Source organism: Zosterops lateralis (genome assembly GCF_965231275.1).
Source record: "Zosterops lateralis genome assembly, chromosome: 5".
NCBI classification, from domain to species: domain Eukaryota; kingdom Metazoa; phylum Chordata; class Aves; order Passeriformes; family Zosteropidae; genus Zosterops; species Zosterops lateralis.
This window is the reverse complement of record NC_139766.1, coordinates 30,027,304-30,048,314: the sequence shown is the minus strand read 5'-3', so window position 1 is coordinate 30,048,314 and position 21,011 is coordinate 30,027,304. Positions and strand designations below refer to the sequence as shown.

The following is a 21,011-nucleotide window of genomic DNA, read 5'->3' as shown; positions in this document are numbered from 1 at the left end:
AGAATTACCGTCATCTCCTTCTTATGTTGCAATTTAGTCTTGATAACTGCGACTTCTCAGCAGCATTCCAGCCTGGTGACTCACAGCAGATGTAAGGCTCAACTCTGCAGAATTTAATAGCAAAAACAGTCGCAGCTTGGGAAGGGCTCCGGAATTATTTGTATCAGCTTAAGAAGATTTAACAACTTTGAGTTCTGTCCAGAAGTTAAAGGTAAACATTTAAGGTATCTATGAGGGAAGAAGGAAGATGTTTGGCTAATTTCTATGGTTATAGTTTAAAAGTAATTTGCTTTTGAAGGCCATATAACTGGTGCTGATAATATGTTGATAATGCATTGATGATGATGTATGAATGTTTTACCAGGATTTAGCTATTTTCCTGCATTTCTAGATAGTTAATAAACCCAGTATTTGAATCTGCAGTTTCTAAATTTATATTACTATGATTTATATGAACAAGGCTGCTTTTAGAACCTAAAAGTAAATCAAATCATGAATTATTTTTCAGATGAGGAAAATAGAGCAATTTTTGTAACACTACCAAATTTAAATAAAGCAAAATCTGTGCATGAGTTCAATAATTTGAATTTTAAGAAATCAAACAAAAAACTTTCTAGTCGTTTTTTATCCTTTTGGCAGATTCTCTCTTACTATTATTGTATTTATTAGCAATGCAAGTCTTATTGACATTGTGCCAACAGAAACAGGCATCTGTATTCCATCTATTTTGCTGTCTCTTAAATTCAAAAAACAGAACATTCTAATGGTTCAAACTTTTCATAGCACAGAACTTCTTTAATGTCATCAAATCTATTTAGTAATTTGTTATTTAAAGACTTGGAAAAAACCATCATATTCAGGAGAAATTTGAATATAGGATTGACTCTGTGTGTATCCTTTAAAGAAAGCCTAGGCATGGAGAAAAAAAAATAGGTCTTTCTAGAATTTTGATTCCATAGCTCTGGAAAAAAACACTTTCTGCCCAACTGTACAATGCATATTCCAGGTGTGATCTTGGAATAGTAAAAGAGTAACCACTGGGATAAAATTTCAAGGTTTCACAAGAATTGCAGTTAATTTTAATTTCTTTAAAACAGAAGGTAATTTTTTCCAGCTAACTATTAAGGCCTTGTGTTTCAACTTGAAAATATAACACCAAGTTATTCTCACTCTAGCATGAAGTGTGAGAATGAATCCACGTGTCTAGTGTCTGATATTAAGATTTTCCTGGAAAGGGATATCCCCTGTACAAATTTGTGGTGTGGGGTTTTTGTTTGGTTTTGGTGGGTTGTTTGTTTGTTTGGGGTTTTTGTTTGGGTGGGTTTTTTTGTTTGGTTTTTTGGTTTGTTTGTTTGGGTGCTTTTTAGGGTTTTGTTTGTTTGTTTGTTTTTTGGGGTTTTTTTTTGTTAAATCAACACAGGTGTTATTAAAAAGTTTTGGAAGTCTCTCAACACTTATTAACTCTTTGGGTTCCTCTGAGACGATTAAAATTTGTAATTTTTTACAGTTTTTTTTTGAGTGAAGGATTTTATTCAATTGTGTATTGTCAGAAAATAGCTATATAACAAGGGTAAATATTTAAAGGACTGAAGGAATTAGTTTAAGAAACTGACTTTCAAAGGAGTCTTCCTAGAGCAAGATATCAAGCTTCCCTAGAACTGAAATTTAAGTTTCCGTGTTACTGAAGATCTCGGATGTCCACCTTCAGAAAACTGTTACTAATACAACCTCTGCTGAAACTTTTTATAAAAATGTGGGTAACTAAGTAAAAAGTTACAGCCATTAATTCCATGTCTGAACCTGATGATTTAGATAGTGTGTCAAAGTGCTTTAACATATAAGGAGCTTGACCCTATTTACCACTTTTCTTGTCACTGTAAGGTTGACCCCTCAGTGAATCTCACGTCACTGCAACTGGGAGATAGACAAACTGCAGGAGTTCATGACTGCTGAGAAACTGGCTTAAAGGTGCAAGGTCCAGGACCAGCACTGGATCAAGGCTGATTGTCCTCTGCCTTGTCTGGGTCTACCTGCTGGGCAGTGACAGAAGCAGAGAAATACTTTTAAGTCACCCATTTCTTTTCAGAGCTTGAGTTTTGAGGTCTCTTCCTAGTCTTTTTGACCTTCTCACTTTTTTTGGAGGACAGCAGCACAAATATTTTGGTTTCTCCTACCCTACTAGAGGTCCCTCTGTTTCTTACCCTGTGTCCTCTCTGTTTAAGTCTTCCCTGTTTCTGACTGGGAGATCTGCTAAATGGAGCTGTCAGACTCTCCCTCTTTATATGCCTCTTGTCTTACATTCATAGTGAGCTTATATTGTGAATGGCTACAGGAATAATACTCCATCTTGAGTTTACTGTCCAGCTTGCTTTCTTACAACTGAAACTCCAGGATTAAAATATCTTCACCAATTTATTTAAATCATCAAATTTAGATGTTTATGAGACTATTATTTTATTTTATTATATGCTTTTTGAGCATGTTTTAGTTCAGCACTAAAGCTGACATGCTAAGGTATCTCCTAAGTGCAGCCCTTACAAAGTTTCTCACAAGAGGAACATTCTATAGAAAGAGGCATCCTTAAATAGAAAGGTGACTTCATCTAAAGATGACAAACAAAACCAACTGCACACACTCTACACTCCTCAGCAATTCATTCTTTTTGTGCATCTTACTCATAGCAGCTCATGCTGTAAGGGACTTACCTGCCTTGATTGTGCATCATAGTCTTCTATTTTTTGGTTTTTCGCTAACATAAATTTCTCTGAACAGTATGCAAGATTTACTTGATAGTCTTTTTTAAAAAAAAGAAGAAGAATGTTGTTGTGAAGTTGTGCAATCAGTTTAAGATTGGGGGTTTTTTAAGACTGATTGTGATATGCAGGCATTCACATTCATAGTGAAATCATGATAGAACAGTTCAAATACTAAGATTAATGTGAGAGAGGATTCTGTGGTTTCATAATTAAAATGACAGGGATGAAGTAGAGTATATGAAATATGAATCTTCTAGTGAAGAAAACAGAGTCCCTTCTCTCTTAAAAACCATATTTGAACTATGCAAGGAGTCAGGATAGCAGTTAGCAGAGACAGATCATTTGCAGGCTCTCCAGGTAGCTAATGTATTCTTTGGTCACTACTGTCACAGACTACAGTCACAACAGATGGCAACAGCTGCTTTTGGAACAGGAGTGAGTGTAATATCTGTAATTACCAATGTTGTAAGGCAAAAGTGGTTTTATCATATTCTATCTTGTTTTATCTACCGTGTTTTATCATAGCAGAAACCTCTGACATTTAAATAACCAATTCATTGCCAGGCAATTCTTGCAGATTCTTCACATACACACCACCATCACCCATTTTTTAAGCCTGTAGTTCATAGGATTTACCTCTTCAAACAAAATCAGAACTTGTTGTTCTGAATTCTAGTAAAGTTTTGAATTCAAATTTTATTTTAATTTATTTATTTGGTTAGCATGAAGAACAACTTAAAATTTTAAATTCAGAAAGTTTATGGCCTTATAAATAACATAGCCTAAGATTTTCAGTTCACATTTTCACTCAATAAACATTTTATAGGTAATTTTTAATGGATTCCTTTGGAATCTTCAGAGATAGACAACAGCTTAGTCTAGTGCTTTGCAGCTGAATGATAGATGTATGTCCAAAATGCTTTAAAAGACTTCTGAGCTGCTGTAACATGGGTTAGTGGGTACAGAGTACCCTCAACACTTTGTGTCTGTGTCAGTCCTGTGCAAGAAATGGGATGAGCTTTATACAGATCCACTTAGGCCTCAAAACTCCATGCTTTCAGATATGGTGCTTTCAAACCAGCAAACCTCAGAAGTAAAAAAAAACCCCAAATGCCAAACCAATGTTACTTACTTAAGTAACTGTAATTTTAAATAGCATCGTGAGTATTTTATAGGTAAGTGTTGAAATCTGGGCTGTCATTTCTGGTCTTGCATGAAGTTTTCAGAAATTGGTGAAAATACAGTTGGACTTGTCCAATTTTGCACGCACTTAAAAACATACTTCTCATAAGCACCTTGTTTATCTTTGTACTGTATAAAGCAGAGTCAGCCAAAGTTCCACTCATGTTTTATATTAATTCCCATGGAGACATGAATGGAAATTTTCGTAAAGTTGGTGTTTCAATAAACACATGAATCATTAATCTCTATTATAAGTCTTACATTTTGTCTAACCACAAATGCTTTAATGTGTCACCATCCCTGGAAGCATTCAAAAAATGTATATGTGGTGCTCAGGGACATGCTTTAGTGGTGGACCTGTCCGTATTAAGTTAATGGTTCAACTCAATGATCTTGGAGATCTTTTCCTTAATAAGTCTATGGTAGGAAAAGGAGAGTAGACACATATTCTGGTTTAATTAGGTGTTAGCATATGCTAAGTGAAAATATTTGTTGTTACAAAAGAAAACAAAAGATTCCTCAGTTGGTAGCTTGCAGAAGTTTAAGTAATTAATTCAGAATAGTTTATATATAATCCATGTCAGTATTTTACTGATTTGAGGCCTTGGTTTCTCTTCTGTGAAAAGCACACATCTGTCTTACAAAACAATTTTGAAGTTCTATCAGGTAATGTTTGCAAGGCAGTGAGATACAGTGGTGATTGGTTTGGCCTATGAAATAATTTTCATATGAAAAAATGGGGTTTAAAATGCTACGGGGGTCATATAGTACAAAGTATCTGTAGCTATCAGTTTGAAGATATCATCCTTGCTACCATTAGAATAAAAGCTGATAACTATTTTGGATTTTTTTCCCCTAAATTACTCTATGATGGTAAAATTATCTTGATCCTCTCCTGGTGCACAAAATTTGCACAAATCTTTAGATCAAGGACAACTAGCCCAATTCAGATTTAAATTACTTGTTTATGACAGAGTGGTTTCTCACAAATTTAAAGGACCAACAAGGAATATTTCCCTGGTTTTCAGCTTTTTTTAAATGTTTTTGCTTTTGTCTTGAAAATAAAATGTGTGAGTTTGAATCTTGAATAGCTATCCTAAAATACATGGAGAGCTCTAATACAAAGTGTCCTAAAAGGATAAATTCTCATTTTACTGGCTTTTGGAGTTGTTTTTATCAGACTATTTTAGACATTTGCAATGAATCCTGCATGTACATTATATTTACAATTTGCAAGAAAATAATTACAGGTTAAATAGACTCTTTTGAGTTATAGGTTAAATATACTCTTTTGAGTAAGATTTAAGATGTCAAGTATAAATTTTAGGTTTTATGTTTAAGTTAACTAGTGTTTCCTTTGTTCCTCTACTTCACAGCTTCCAAAATGAAGATTTTGATAATGATTGATTTTGTCCTTGCAGCTAGCTTGATGGACGTCATTGGCAGTTCTGTAAGTTCTAATAATTAAATTTTTCTATAGAGTTTCTTCTAAATATTGCATTTCTTATCCTCCATAGTGCTCACAATCTCTACACACAATGGCAGAATCTTTGATGGAAAAGATTAGAATTCATTAAAAAATGAAAGAATAAGGAAATATCTTCAAATGATATTCAGTGGGGACAAGTCTCCAATAAGGAAAGAGGAAACAAATGCATAAATTTACAATGGAAGATAAATCACTAGGCAATGGCACCAAAGAAAGAAATGCAGTCAGTTTGTGACTGGATCTGATCTGAAAGAGGAGGCAATAAATCTTCCCTAACACAGATACCATATGGTGCATGGAGGCATCTTCTGTACAGAAGGCATGCAGGATGGTTATACCATTCAGGGGTGATGCTAACTCAGAATAACACCTGTAGTTTTGAGCAGCATACTTACAGAAAGGCAAAGTGCAGGAACTCCTAAAGCAGCAGTGGTATTTCTGGTCACTGGCACCTGGTATGCAGAATGTTTCCATCCTTTTCCACCTTGTCCACTTGCCAATTTTTTCCCAAAGAGATCCATAACCTCACATTCTTACTTGTTTCCATGTAACTACATTATAGTTCACACTCAGAAACAATGATCAAAGCTCCTTCACCTCAAGCTCCCCAAACCTTCTCCTCTATATTCTGTTTCTCCAACAAAAACCTTGATATAATCACACTTACTCCACAATTTAAAACACCTCTAGCCTCACCAACCCTGCACTGCATGTCATGGCTGCCCTTACTAGTTTTATATTCAGGTCCTAAATAGCAGAGACCTAAAAGGATTGAATTCTTGATTCATAATTGCCTAGGTGGAAGTGATTGCTGAATTTAAAATTATTGTTAGTGGCTTACATTACCTTGCAGAAAACTTTCATTCAGATAAGTAGCTTTATAGAGGCAGAATGGGAAGCACCTGACTCTGTAATCACTTCTGCTCAGTGGAGAAAAATATTACTAATTTCTGCAGAGGCCCACTGAGAAAAAGAGGCATCACAGTTAAATGCATTTACTTATTTTTTAATTATTATTTTTCATTTAGAATATCGTGGACTTTAGCTGAGCTTCTGAGTAAAAACTGGGAATATTCAGAATTTCATCTTAAAGTTTTCACCTTTTAACACTAATTTCAATATAGAGATGTCTTTCAGCTAATTTATATTTTAAAATGTATAGGAAACAGCATCACAAGTAAAAACTTAGTATTTTTATAGTTTTCATGAAGTGTTCTGAGTCTAATTTGTAGCAATATTTTTAATGGAAGGTCACTGGCTGCTAAACAATTCACACAATAATGAAAGTGGATGCACATTAATTGCAGCAGCTGGTTAAATGTGGGACTGTGTGCCCAAGAGCAGAGCTGTCAGCAGTTGTTAGATAATTACTTCTCAATGTTTAGTGCAAAGAGTTGCTTCACTGAAACAGACAGAACAGGTTGTGTTCAGTCTGGTTTCAGTCAATGGGCACCACTGTCCACTGGAGACAGCCACAGTAAAATCAACATTTTGTTGAGTATTTCAGCATTGTAATGGATTAAATTTGGTCCATATCTAACAAATGGAATAGCAATATGTTTTCCCCAAAGTCCCTGCTGCATGTTTGCAGTTAGAGCTGCTAGCACTAAAGAGAAGGTCACTTTGCAATGCATTCATAATTTGTATGTTTTGTATATTACATGCAGTTACAGATGAAATAATTTTAAACAATATAGCAACAGAGATGGAAGCCAATGTAGTGTCTGTGGGAAATTGCGACCAAAATGTTTTATTCGAGTTTAATTTTATTTATAGTTTGGTTGGTTGGCACTTTCTGTCCCATGTTAAATATCACAAAAAATTTGTTGATTTTTCAATAAGATATGCTTTCCTCTCTAGGATTTACAGAAATGTTTTCAAGAGCAGATACGACTTCAGGGCCAGGTGAGGCTTCTGGAACATCGTGTGAAACGGCAGCAGTTAAAAATTATACAGCTCTTAGAGAAGAAAGAAATTCAGTACAGTGACAAAGAAGATGAAAACAGTGTCATTGACTTGGGAGGAAAAAGACAGTATTCAGGTTAGAAATGAAGCTATTCTTTTCATTTCCATTCATTGTAATGTTACCCAGAAGCTTTAGCACAATTGGGCCTATTGAGTTACTGTTTTAAAAACTCATTGTAGAATGTTTGTTTAAAACACAGTGCTCAGCTTTTACCTGGACCTGCTGTGCAGGGAAAATTGTTAATGTCAGATGGTAGAAATCAAATCAGGATTTAAGAAGTTTACTGATTTATTAATAGTGCATAACTAAAAAACAATCAGCAGAAAATAAATGAAGCCTACATATCAGTGATACACCAGATAAAAGCCAATAATAGACATTTACAAACTGTTAATCAGGAGTTACAGGTTTCTAAACACCCTTCTTTGACTAATGCCAGAAGTTCTAACAATCTCAGAAAGAACTAACAGGGTTAGTTCACATTCATACATTCAAATGATTCCTGGGTTATAAGATTTGTTCCAATCTGTAAAGTCCCTGAGACATCCATATGTTCACACATAAGCCTGACATAATGACATCTGCATTTCACTTTAATAACATTTTCACTGAACTGCATGACATCACAGCTTCTAAAATACTGGTTTAAAGTTGTTTTTCTAATTTCGCCAGCATTCTGCTGGTGATCCACTCTTTCTACAGTGGAGAGCTTGTAGAAGCTGCAGTAAGGCCCAAACTCTTGATACAATAAAACACCATCCAAAACAATAGTTGGATTGAAAATACAATTTAGGAGTCTGACTTCTAGATGGTGTTTGTTTCTAGCTGTCCAGTGCCAGAAAGTCTTAACTACTATTATTTTTAATAGCCTTGTTTGAATATGCTTGTAGTGCTTATGCTGCTGGAAGAAATACCAACATATAACATTTGATCCCAAAGCATCAAATATAATAAAATACCATTAAAATGAAATTAAAAGAAGTTGTAAACCTGACTTTAAATTTTAGCTGTGTATTTATGTACTCAGCATCCTGGATCACTTTATTTTTATTATTAGGGCTGACTCATTTGTTACTGGAAAAGATTATTAAAGCCACATTTCTCTGAAAGGTATTTGTCCTTTCTTAGCATACGCCTCAATTTATTCTTTTACAATGTTATTCTAAAAAACAGATCTAATTTGTTCCTGTTTCTGATTATTTTTTCACTTTCTTTATGGCTTGGAAAATGTCTTTCCCTGTTCATACAGGATTATTTTCTCAAACTGTTGTAGTATTTTAATATCAAGAGAGCTGGGTAATTTGAGTTAGATAGTGAGGGGGAAATTCCATACTATATACACCTGCTAAAGATTAGGATATGCTTGTGTTTTGCTAACCTGCTAGAAATTAATGGACAAGAAAAGCTATTTTCTTTAAGCCAGTCACACTTTCTCTATAAAGACAACGTAGCTGTTATTTAAATCATGTTTTCTATTAGAGATTATCCAAATTCTGGCATAGCTATTTGTTTTCAGTATAAAGTGTTTACTTTTTATGTCTAATCTTCACTTACACTCTCACTAAAAACAAATATGATAGTTCACAAAGTTCCAACCGTGCCTGGAAGTTCAGCCAACTCAGAGAATTCCTTACAGTTAATCAGCTCTACCTCAGCCAGGAAAAACAGAAATGCTGAAAATCATATGTCTTTTCTGTATGACTGTCTGATGGTAGATTACATATTAACAACGAACTCTTTTCGTTTCTTTATTCCTGGAGGAAAAAAATATAAGATAATACAATTACATTGCTGTAATATTTCCATGAGCTCTGAATTTTGTTATTGCTGTAAATTATATTCATCAACAGCAATGCAAACCAGACTGTGAATGGTCCCAAGTCAAAGTGGTATCATTTTACACATACACTGCACTTTTTGGGCGTAGTCTTCTGTATATTTTTGCACCTATTTGATAGAAGGGACAGGAGAATCAAACTTTGCAATTGTTTCCATTTTAAACACTGGAGATACCATACTTTTGTTTTTGGCACTTCTGCAAACTTTCTGGATATAGAAGTTCATGTCTGTTTTTAAAGGTTACTGTGTCTCTTATATGTAATTTTATGGTTGTAGCAGGATTCTAATGTGGATGGTGGCACTGTAAATTAAAAGTGACGCCACTTAAAACAGAGGAATTATTTTGCTAGTCAAGTAGAAACAAAAATTATAATATTTTATGGTGGGAAGATATTATTTCAAAGATATATCAAAATAATTGCAACCCAGCAAAGCTTCAAAGCAGTACAAGTACAAAAAATACCCAAAAGTCAAAGAAATGTGTTTGCAGAGACATTTCATTTTATTAGTGTGGTTCATATGTGACTTCTACATAACATGACTTGATTATTGTTATTGACTTAATTTCTGATTTTGCCAGTAAGTACAGGATTAAAAATGTTGTGTTCAATTAACATTGTGTGAACAGATTGTGCAGAAATCTACAATGAAGGCCATAAGCAAAGTGGATTTTATAAAATAAAACCAATCCAGAGTCCTAGAGAGTTCCTTGCGTTCTGTGACATGTCTGAAGGAGGTGGCTGGACTGTGTTTCAGAGACGTTCTGATGGCAGCCAGAATTTTGATAGGTAGGTACTAGACTTGGTAATTAAAAACTGGAAACAAATTGAAGAAACATTAAACCAGATGGAGCTAAGTTAAATCTGAACTTTAGAAGTATATGAGTGAGTTGTTATCTCAGATAAAAAAAGAAGGAATTATTATTCTGTGGGACAGCCTCCAGATGAGATACCACTCCTGGTTCTGACTGTCTTCTGTGAGACATCTGTTCTAATCTTTTTCTGACAACTTGTGCATTTGACATGAGGACACTTCAATAGCAAATGCATTTAACAACTGTTGGAGCAAGGACTCTTAATGATGAGGAAAGGACTAGATTTTCTTCTGCAATTAGTAAAAATCTAAAAAATAAAAAATGTAAGCAATCTGAGAGCTCTTTGAGCAAAAATGTTCTTCACAGACATATCTAGTGGGAGGATGAGAAACAAAGTACCTAAGTTGAAACAAGAGAAGTTTAGACTGGATATAAGGAGAAACCTTTTCACCGTGAAAAGAGTTAGCAGGTTGCCAAAAAGAACATGCAGTCTCCATTCTTGGAAGTTTTCAATATCTGAGTGGACAAGCCCTGAACAACCTCATGGCTGATTCTGGCTTGAGACTGACACTGGACTAGCTTGCCTCCTGAAGTTCCTTCCAGTTTGAGTTATTCTGCAATCTAAAATTGTATTATAAAACATTTTTTAAAAAATCTTGCTTTTCTGAGAAGTTAGTAATTTATACGCTTTTCAGAGTCTGGGCTGACTATGAAGAAGGCTTTGGAAATTTTGTTTTGAAAAATGGTGAATTTTGGCTTGGAAACAAAAATCTTCATTATTTGACTAATCAAGGTAAGATTTGTATTGTAACAATAATCTTATTGTTTCTGTTTCTTTGCTCTTTCCAGGCCATTTTTTTGTTTCCCCTTTTTGTTACCATAAATCCTGAGTTCTGTTGTTAGTCTGCACGGATTTTCTCTAAGTTTCAGAAAACACCACATTTGAATATATGTTTTCTAACAAAAGATTCAGAACTGTCCTTAAGCCACTGGCATGCTGTCAGCTCCTGTGAAACAGGGAACAGGAGTCTACCTTAAATTAATTGTCTCTATTCATTTTCCATCAACATCACTAACAGTCCAGAGACAGGTATGTGCTGCACCAAGATACTTAGTCAGGGCTTTTTAGCTGTGTGGGCTATTACATGGAAGTAATTCAAGTCCAGTCCTGTTGATTAGGTCAGTAGAAGAAAGTTATTTTCATCTTTGTAACAGTCACTCAGCATAAGCTAACTCCTGCTTTGTTGTAGAATGCTGCAGATACAAAACTTATCCACTGGCTTAGCCAGCTAAATCATATGGAAATCAGTGCCACCAGGATGTGATCCTGCTATAACTCTTTTCTGAGTATACAAATCTAATTTTCATAGGTGAACATTTATTGATCAGTTTTCACTATGATATTACTTCAAATATCATACTAAAATGTAAAACCTGTAAGCTCATCTTTTTTAGCAATTTTTTTCCTACATTTGAAAATTTGTATTGGAATAATTCTAAAATTATCTAAGCTGACTCAGGTGAATAAAGGCAAAGAATAGCAATATTTGCTTTAGTATGCATAAAGAAAGAAGATAAACCCCATAAAATATGCTGAGGTTATATAGATTCATAATAAAAACATTTTCTTTTCATCTTCTACTGTAATGCCCAGTTCTGAAAACTAGCAGGCTAGTTCAACTAAAATAACTTGTTTTGTTTTTTAAGGGAATTATACTTTAAGAATTGATCTAACTGATTTTGAAGGAGAACGGCGTTTTGCACAGTATGCAAGATTCAGAGTTGCAGGAGAAGAGGTAATAAAATATTAAATGACTGAAGGTTTTAATGAAAATTTGGATTCTGTAGACAAACAATAAACATACAGGTTCCCTAATTTCCATTAAGATTTCTGTAGAACCTTAATACCATATTTTCTTTCTTACACATGCTTATAATTTTCAAATACCTAATAAAACTGGTTTACTCTGATAGATTAATTTCACACTTTCTGTAAGAGATATGAATCATTTGGTTTAGCACACATGGATAAAAGTAGTTTTTCTATTTTTGTTGATATTACCAACAATAATGGTACAAGATGTTCTGACTTGTTAATGTATACTGCAAACTAATACTAATATTGTTTTTATAACGTCATTTATACATGAGGGTAATGACAAAGTTTGTCCCTGTTAAGCATCTCTACAGCCTTTCAGTATTAAGTACATTGTGTTTAAATAGCATGACGTTTCTTAGCATCAAAATGGCAGCAAATGGAACAGATTAGGTTCATCTTTGTGGTTTCACTCTCTGACATGCTAAGGGCTAAAGACATATTGGAATTTCTCTTTTTATTTTTTTTTCTTCACATTTTTATTAGCATTCTTATGAGATGAGTTGTGGTGAATACTCTGGCACAGCTGGTGATTCCCTTACTGGTGGATTTCATCCTGAAGTAAAATGGTGGGCTGATCATCGAGGAATGAAATTCAGTACTAGAGACAGGGATAATGACAAGTATGAAGGGAACTGTGCTGAAGAGGAAAAGGCTGGCTGGTGGTTTAACAGGTATTTTGATTTTATATGGGTACCATCAACTATTCTGCTCTATGTGTATTCATAAAATAATAACATATGGTAGAAGATAGATTTGGATTGTTTATTTATTTGCAATATGCCGTTGTCCCTTAGCAGCACTGACATCTCTGTGCTGCTAAGATTGAGGCTCACTGTAGAAGGGACAGCACCTACTGTGCAGCTCAGGCTGGTCTGTGAAAATGGCATTTGCCACAGGTTGTCTTTGTTATCAGGCAGTGAGGAAGAGAAAATTTTGCCCCTGTGAGGTAACTAGTTTTTACACAAGTAGGTCATGTAGAGTTTGCAGATATATCCCTGCTGTACTTCACTCTTGCATTTCTCTTGTGTTGCACTAGACCAAATGTGGCAGCACTGCAAATATCTGACAAGCTAAACTAGTGCCAGGTTATCAAGACTCATTTTTTTCACCTCACTTCACAGAATCTCACTCTTGTTATTCTTTCCAAATGGAGATGGTAATGTGTCCACTCAGTTTCTATCAGTGTGCATGTCTGGACTGATGGAAAGATTTTTTAAAATAGGAGACAATAAGAGATTTTAAAAATTCTACTTACATGCAATATACCAAATCAAAAAGAGAGGATAAAACTGGTAGCCTTAGCCTGTACAGATCAGCTATGTTCTTTCCTGTAATAAATTAGATAAATACAGCCATGAAGAGAAACTCTGCAACCTAGCTGTGTAATAGAGAGGCTTAAAATACAGCTCAGGGAGGCATACTACTCTCTCACTGTGATCTCAGTTCACTTGGCAAGAGGTGCCAGGCTGGATCAACTCCATTGTTTCTGTTGTGTCATCCTTTGTTTCTCTTTTTAACTCCTCATCTGCCAAATTCTGTTTTCATAAGTAGTCTGTGATCACCTTAGCTGAAATAATGTAACTATTAACTTAGTATTTCACAATTAACTACTTATTTTAATATATTTTAATATATTTGCATGGATAGCCAATCAGCAGAATGTTTGAGACTTGGAAAAAGTCCCATGTAGACAAAGTTTTTTGTATTTCTCAGGAAAGCTAAGATATAAAAGGGAAAGGCAACTATGTTGGAGCTCCTTTCCCCATGAAATCAGAACTTTTGTAGATTTAAAGGAGTATCTGGACCTCAAATCGCATAAAACTGGTATCCTGCCATGGATTTCATTAAGACTGAATTACTGATCACTTTTAGACCACTGAATACATTTTTTGCCTTTTTTTTTTTTTTTTGATATTGGATTGATCTGAACAAAAGAATGACCATTTTGCAAAAGTAGCTGCACAGCAGAACTTGACAGTTATTTATACCTTGTAGTTGGTGCTACATAACTTCTAAAGATAGCTGACTCCTACTAGGCTAGTTCTTATTATGGTTGTGTAGCTCATGCTCTTAAAGTGACAGTCTAGCTTGATAATAAAAATGAGTTACTAACAGTGTTATTTCACTGCTTTGTTATTGACTTTTTAATGTTAAGACTAACATAAAACTGAAAATACTAGAAAATGTCAGTATCATTAAGTCCTGCTGAAAAGAACAGTACTGGCATGAAAGAAAAGCACTCAGAAACACATATTTGTCATGCACAGATTAGCAAATATAGAAGGAATTAGTGCTCTCGGCTGGTTTGCATAAGAGCTCCCAGCTATGATGGAATTGTTTATAGTCAGCTCTATGTTATCAGGACTAATGAAATACAGAAAAGCCCAGATAATATGAAAACCAAGAGATGTGACACAAGTGAGGCCACATGGAAGAAGCTGAGAGCTGGTTTAAAGCCACCACACTTGCTCCAGCTCAGCATTTGTTGTCGTGGACTTCTGCAGAAAAAATGGCCCCTTTTGTAAGCAAAGCTCTAGCAAAATTTTATTCAAGATTTTTATCTTGAATGCAAATTCACAGAGCTGGGTTCACTCTGGTACTACCTGCAGGTCATAAGCTTTCCCACACCTAGGGCATCGCAAAGCTCCGTAGGCTCATAAACAGTGAGGGTGAACAATTCCAGTTGGATATTCACTTTTTCTCTCCCAGCACTCCCATTTTTAGTTGTGCCATGTATGGATGGTAACAGGGCAACAACCTGGGGCCAGATATCACTAACTCAAGCTTCCTGCCTCACCAATCTTTCCAGAGACTGCATAACTACATTTATGTGGGGTCAGTGGAGTCAGTAAATCCAGACAGAATTCTAAGGGTTTTTCAGGGAACCAACTCCCATCTCTCCACATCTGTCACACAGTTAATACGTAATTCAGATAAAATATCCATGGCTACTTTTGAAACTATTGCAGTGTAGTTTTTATCTTTATTAGCCTATTGGAAAGATAGGAGGAACACAGGCTAACTTTAAGCTATTTATTGACTTGTGAATAATGAATGTTTTTTCACAATATCATATCAATAATCACATGCCACTTGTTAATTTGGTATGTACAGTTACTTCAGACAGCATCTAGTTGGATACTGAATACTGTAATTTTCACTATTCATGTTTCCCAGGACCAATTAAGACTTTTTACTGGCTCATATTGCTGTTGGCAAAATGACAGTGTGCCTTCTTATAATTCTTTTAATGAAATCTGTGTTTTGATTCAAAGTAGGCAGAGTGCCTACTCATTGCAGAATTTGTATGATTAGAAAGATTATGTCAGCTCTGATACAAGATTGTCATTCTCAAAAACAAACTCACTTTTGATGTCCACAATTTATAAGCTTTCAACTAACACATTATCAAAACTGACTCTAGAAGTTGTAAGCAATAAGTAAGGATACATAGATGATAATTTTCCTATGAAGTTTTTCTCATAGTTTTTATCTCAGTTCTCAAAAACTTTGTTAACGAAGTGCAAGCAAAACCAAAAAGACTAAGATTTCCCAGTAACAAAACTCATTGGTTTATACGGTTTATTTGGAATGTTTTCTGTTTGCATATTTTCTGAAGTCTGCTTTTGGAATCCATCATGGTGTTAAACAGCTAAATATTAACAGTATTTATAATGAAATACTGAATTGGCAGATAAACCAAGCTGATTCATCACAATGTGCTGCAAAAGGAACAGCCAGTTTGCTCTCCATATGGTCACATACATAAAGATCTAAACTTGTTTCTTTTAGACACCAGGCAAGTATCAAGGTTGTGCTGTTTTCTTTTCAAGCCTTTTAGGTTTTGTTAGGGTTTTTTGTTCATTTCAACCACTATATTTAATAAACTGGAACTGCATTTCTGCCTCAGTCTGTTAAAAAAACCCCTAAACTTTGTAAAGTCAAATAAAATGCCAGTTCTGGTGATTCAGTGAATTGGTACATGTGTGTAATTACCTGCCAGAACTCATATATTTGTAAACAGAAGTTCACAGGTGGATAGACAGACTGATGGTGGTATTCAGGTTTTGTCATACAAAATACCTTGTGGTGTAACTGGAAAACTTAAGGTGGGCTACTCTGGAACAACAGAAAAACACAGCAGTATTTCTTTCCTAGAGTATATTGTATACCTTGCTGTCATCCATGCTGAACAACTCTGGAAAAATTTTCCATTGAAACAAATTAGCAGGAAAATCTCCAAGAGCTAGTAATGTCAGAAAACATGGAAAGAACATGCAGCACTTTTGGTTAAAAGGAGGCAAAAAATATTTGCAGTTCTTCCCACTGTTGTGTATGTGCCCAGAATCCACAAATGCAAATTTATGCAGCTGTCAAACTAGGCTGGCAGCAACATGGGAAATTTTTTGACTTGCAGAGAAATAAATAACAAATGCTTGAAACTTTTCAGCAGGAGGCCTTATTGGTGTTTCCCTTTACTTTCCCACCAGGTGTCACTCTGCCAACCTGAATGGTGTGTACTACAGAGGTCCCTACACTGCCAAGACAGACAACGGGATTGTTTGGTACACCTGGCATGGGTGGTGGTATTCCCTAAAATCCGTTGTCATGAAGGTCAGACCTGCAGACTTTGAACGTAATATTGTTTAAATATTCTATTAACATGACTCACCTGATTAATCTTTTAGGAAATTCATTCCAAATTAAAATGGGCAGATTTTTACTTCTCAATCTATGCATGTATAAATTTGGAACAATTCCTCTGCAACCAGTGGTTTTGGGATGCATGGGATGCAAGTGAAAAGACAAGCTAGCCTATGAACCTTTAGATACAAATATTAATGCTAATGGGTCCAGTTTTTTGGTGTTTTCTTTCAAAGGCTAGTGTTCACCTAGGAATAAGGACATCTTCATTAAGATGGAGAATTTTTGGCTTTACAGTAACTCCAGACCCTTTCACCCTTAAAAACAAAAGTATTGTTACTGTGCTGTCTCAAAAATTAAAACTAATTGTACTTATACAATTAAAAAAACCCTACTCAAATAGAAGCATAAGGTTTACACAGTGGATGGAACATACCTGCTTTGGAAAGGCTCAAGACTTTAGAAATGAGTTTCCTGTAAATCCCTCGGATGTAATGCTTGCACGTGTTGAGTACATAGCATACATAAAAAGTTTAAAGAATGAGGCAGGGAACTGAAGAAAGAGAAGGGGTGCTACCAGGGTGCAAACAGTTGAATCCAGCATAGAGAAGCAGATTGTATGTTGTTTTCTGGAGCATTTCTAGGGCTGGTCACAACATTTCAATCTAACATTTTTAGATGGTCAGTAATTATGCTTTTCTCCTTCTTGGTCACTGTAATGCCTTGCTCTTTTTTTCTTTTTCTTTTTTAAAATCTTTTTCTTTTTCCTTTTCCTTTTCTACTTTTTTAATTTTCTTTTTTTCTTTTTTTTTCTTTTTTTAGGACTTTAATATACTGACATTAGGAGTTCTAACAAAAGCTGCAACTAATTTTGTTGTGAACTAAGCTTTGAACAGAAGGCATGTGTAGAGGGAAGTGTACTTTATGTGCAGCAAAAATCTGTCATTTTAGAGGTTCTTAGTGCTTGACACCTATATGTCTACTAAATCACTAAATCACTACTTTCTTTTTGTATCTGTTAGACTTTACAACTCTCTAAATTTGAATGTCCTGTTCAGTCACTTCCTCTCCTTTTCCTATGTACTTGTCTAGGCTCCCCAGGCTTTTTGCCATCTCAAGCTACATATCCATGTTTTCCTCGTACAAGAATAATGATAAGAGAGATTTTGCCTACCCCTGGCTTTTTTGCTTGGCACTGCAATAGACTTGAATAGCCAGTAATAATAAGAGTTGCTGATTAGGGCTTGCTGCCATGGAGAAGATAGGAATACTCTCTAGAAAGCTATCCAACGAAATGTAGTCCATTTCTGCTGGGCAGATGCAAATGCAGACCTAAAAGAAAATATGGACCTAAACTTGCTTTTCTAAAATAATTTTGCTTTGGTTGAACTGCCACTCTCTCTCCCCCTGTCCAAATACAATTTTGAACATGGCAGCCACTTTCAATCAGGCTTAACACAATTGAAACTAAGTTTTGGTAAAGGTCAGTTTATAACCACATTGCTACGAATACAGGTCAGCTGAACGGTAACTCTCTGCATGGCAATTTTTCCTCCCATTTTCATTCTCCAGAAACAAAAGCTTGTAAAGAATCCTTGAAAGAATTGCATGGAATAAAGGAGGGAGGATGTTTGGAACAACTGGAGGGAGAAAAGTGTTCATATGAAACAATCTTAAACAATAAGATAAATCATGTTACACCTAAACCAAAAAAAGTGGAGAACAAACAGGGTTCAGGCAGCTAAAGCCATAGTGTAAAAACTGTGCCAATGAAAATCTGCAGTATAGAGGTTTTCAGCTCTCTCTCTCTTTTTTTTTTTTTTTTTTGTTTGTTTGTTTGTTTGTTTTTTGGTTTTGTTTTTTGTTTTTGTTTTGTTCTGTTTTTGTGGTATTAGCCGGTATTGTAGATAATCCAGACTTTTTCTTGATTCATTGATTCATAGTGTGCTAGTGATTTCTGGCCTTTAGCACATCTCTGTACCTGTGCATGGGAGGACCAATGAACAGCACTTTGTTTAATTAGTTACACCAAATTACATTTGGTATGTGAGAGAAAGGCCTATCAACCTATGTGTGTGTGTAAGGAGGGAAAGGGAAAGGAAAGGGAAGGAAAAAGAGAGAGTGTGTGAGAGAAATTCAACATTACCACAGAAAATATGATAAAGTATTTTTGTTCAACTTTATTACAGAACTTAAAATGGATTGCTATGTAACTATGCATATGTCTGTAGGTATGGGTTATTAATAATGTGTTGGGAGTTTTGGAGTAGTTTTAAAAAAATGATGGAAGTACAGTATTTTCCATAATGATTCTCAAATTCTTTTTCCACTCTGAGAGGAGAAAGTTTTAATTATTTGGAAAAAAACCCAGAATGCCATTATGTAGAATTTGTAAAAACATCTTTAGTGTTTCATAGGACATGGAAAGATTAACTCATGAATTTGGAAAGTATCAAGGCAGATGATATTTCACCAAAATAAAAGACAAGGAGGATTTATGTGTAGGAAAGTTAGATCTTTAGCACACACACACACAAAAACAACTTTCAAAATGTACAGATTGTGCTCATAAAAACTATGATAAATGTTTTTATATACTGCAGCATAAATCCATCCGGTTTATTTATAAGAGCCCTAATGAAATCTTTTGGCCGAGTTTGGGTGCTTTTGACATATTCTGATATAAAATTTGATTCCTTTTTTATACTGTAAATTATAAAATGAAGAATCAAATCTTTGTACATCTAATGCACTTACATGTTTATTTGGACTGAATGCTCTTCAGAACAAGGAAGCATATAGCATACTGTCAGAAATATGCAAATATTGTATTTAATTTCCACCACTTTTCCATGCCCTTTCTTTGTGCAATAAATCTTTCTGGCCACATGAAAAGCATGTGAGAGTCTTGTAATTCAAAATGGTCATATAATTGTTCTTAAATAAACAAACCATATATTTTCAAAAGGGAAGTTTTAATAGCTACCAGACAAGACAGAAGGTTGGAGGAGAATTCTTTCCTCTGCCAGGCTTGTCTGTTCACTTTAATTTATTTCCTCAACAGGTACAAACATGTTCTAAATAGTCTTTACTATTACAAGATAGCAGAACACAGGCCAGTTTATTTGTTCTGGTGTTAGACATTGTTCCCAAATAGCTGCAAATGAGTACATACTATTTCACAGAAATCATTAAACCCAAAAGAAGAAGAATAAGTATTGAGGAAATAGCAATGAAAATGTTTTGTTTGTCATGTTAATAAAGAATATAATATCTACCAGCAGTGTGTAATCAAAAATATATCTTTTAGCAATACTTGTTCAAGGGAAATACTCTTTTATTTCTATGTCTGTGTTCTTTCATTTGGTCAACATATTGGAGAGTAAAAGAATGGAAACCACAATCCCAGGTGAATTAAATGAGCAGTACCAGCCTTTTATGTTACAGCATTTGTTTTCCCTAGAATATCTAGAATGCATGGATAGAGCTGAGGTACAGCAGTCTGGCCTACTGCTTTTCATGGAACATTCTTCTCTTCAGCTCTACTGTCTTGCTACAGTCTACCTCTCCTCACCATGCCCAAAACTGTTGAAATGGTACACCCAGATTCGAACCACAGGTTGCCAGGTCTGTGAACATTCCTATCATGTTCCTTTAGTTCACTCCTCATTATCTCAAAAGAATGAGCTACTTTTTTGCTGATTTTCCTTCAGCAGTAGGTGCTCTTTGGCAGTCGTAACAGAGGTAGAAAAAGTATCCAGGGAAGTATTCTGTATCTAAATTTTGAAAATTTTGCACTTACTTCTGTTTTATTTTCTTTTAAATTTGTTTATTTAGTGGCCAACCTGGAAAGCTAAAATGGATCTTTCAAAACCAGGAAGTACTTTGAAATGAGTATGAGTATGTTGGCTGTTTCCTCAGAGCAGGTCTGAGAATTGGGAATTTGGTAAGGCTTCAAACGTTCAGCTAAAATCCATATGCTCAGAGGGAGGTTCAAATTTTTGTTAAAGTGCTTCTTCGAAAAGGGTATAAAACCTTACAGTGATAGTGGCTTTTTTGATGCTTAATTAAGATTTTTTTGTTGAATATACAGAGTCCATCAAAAATTATTCTTTTCCAAGTACCTGAGGGCCATCTTAATCTTTGTTTAGTGCAGGATGAAATCCAACTTGTCATTGTTCCATCTTCAGTCAACTAAGAGAGTTCCTCTTAATCCCACCCTAATGCTAAATAGATTTCATCAGAAACATAATGCTGATACACAAACACTGAATAAACAATCCTGGGGCCAAATTCACGTTTGTTTGCTTGTAGAAGCAGCAAAATATGGCCTTTGCATAAAAACCACAAGCAAACCATCTTGTAGCTCACTTTTCTGTCCTTCCTCAGCAAGCCATAAATACCTGTATATAAGTTCCTTTTACCTGTCTCTGATACAGAAT

The 21,011-nt window shown here is 35.0% G+C and overlaps 1 protein-coding gene across 1 annotated transcript; it reads left to right on the top strand.

Annotated features, from left to right (window-relative positions):
- The first annotated feature begins 111 nt into the window (after positions 1–111).
- On the top strand, positions 112–17,700 carry FGL1 (fibrinogen like 1). Its single transcript, XM_083862500.1, has 8 exons — positions 112–211; positions 5,315–5,388; positions 7,288–7,468; positions 9,861–10,020; positions 10,742–10,839; positions 11,754–11,842; positions 12,409–12,596; positions 16,416–17,700. The coding sequence occupies exons 2-8, from the start codon at positions 5,323–5,325 to the stop codon at positions 16,573–16,575; spliced, it is 942 nt and encodes a 313-aa protein (XP_083718626.1). The 5' UTR covers positions 112–211; positions 5,315–5,322; the 3' UTR covers positions 16,576–17,700.
- Positions 17,701–21,011: the final 3,311 nt, after the last annotated feature.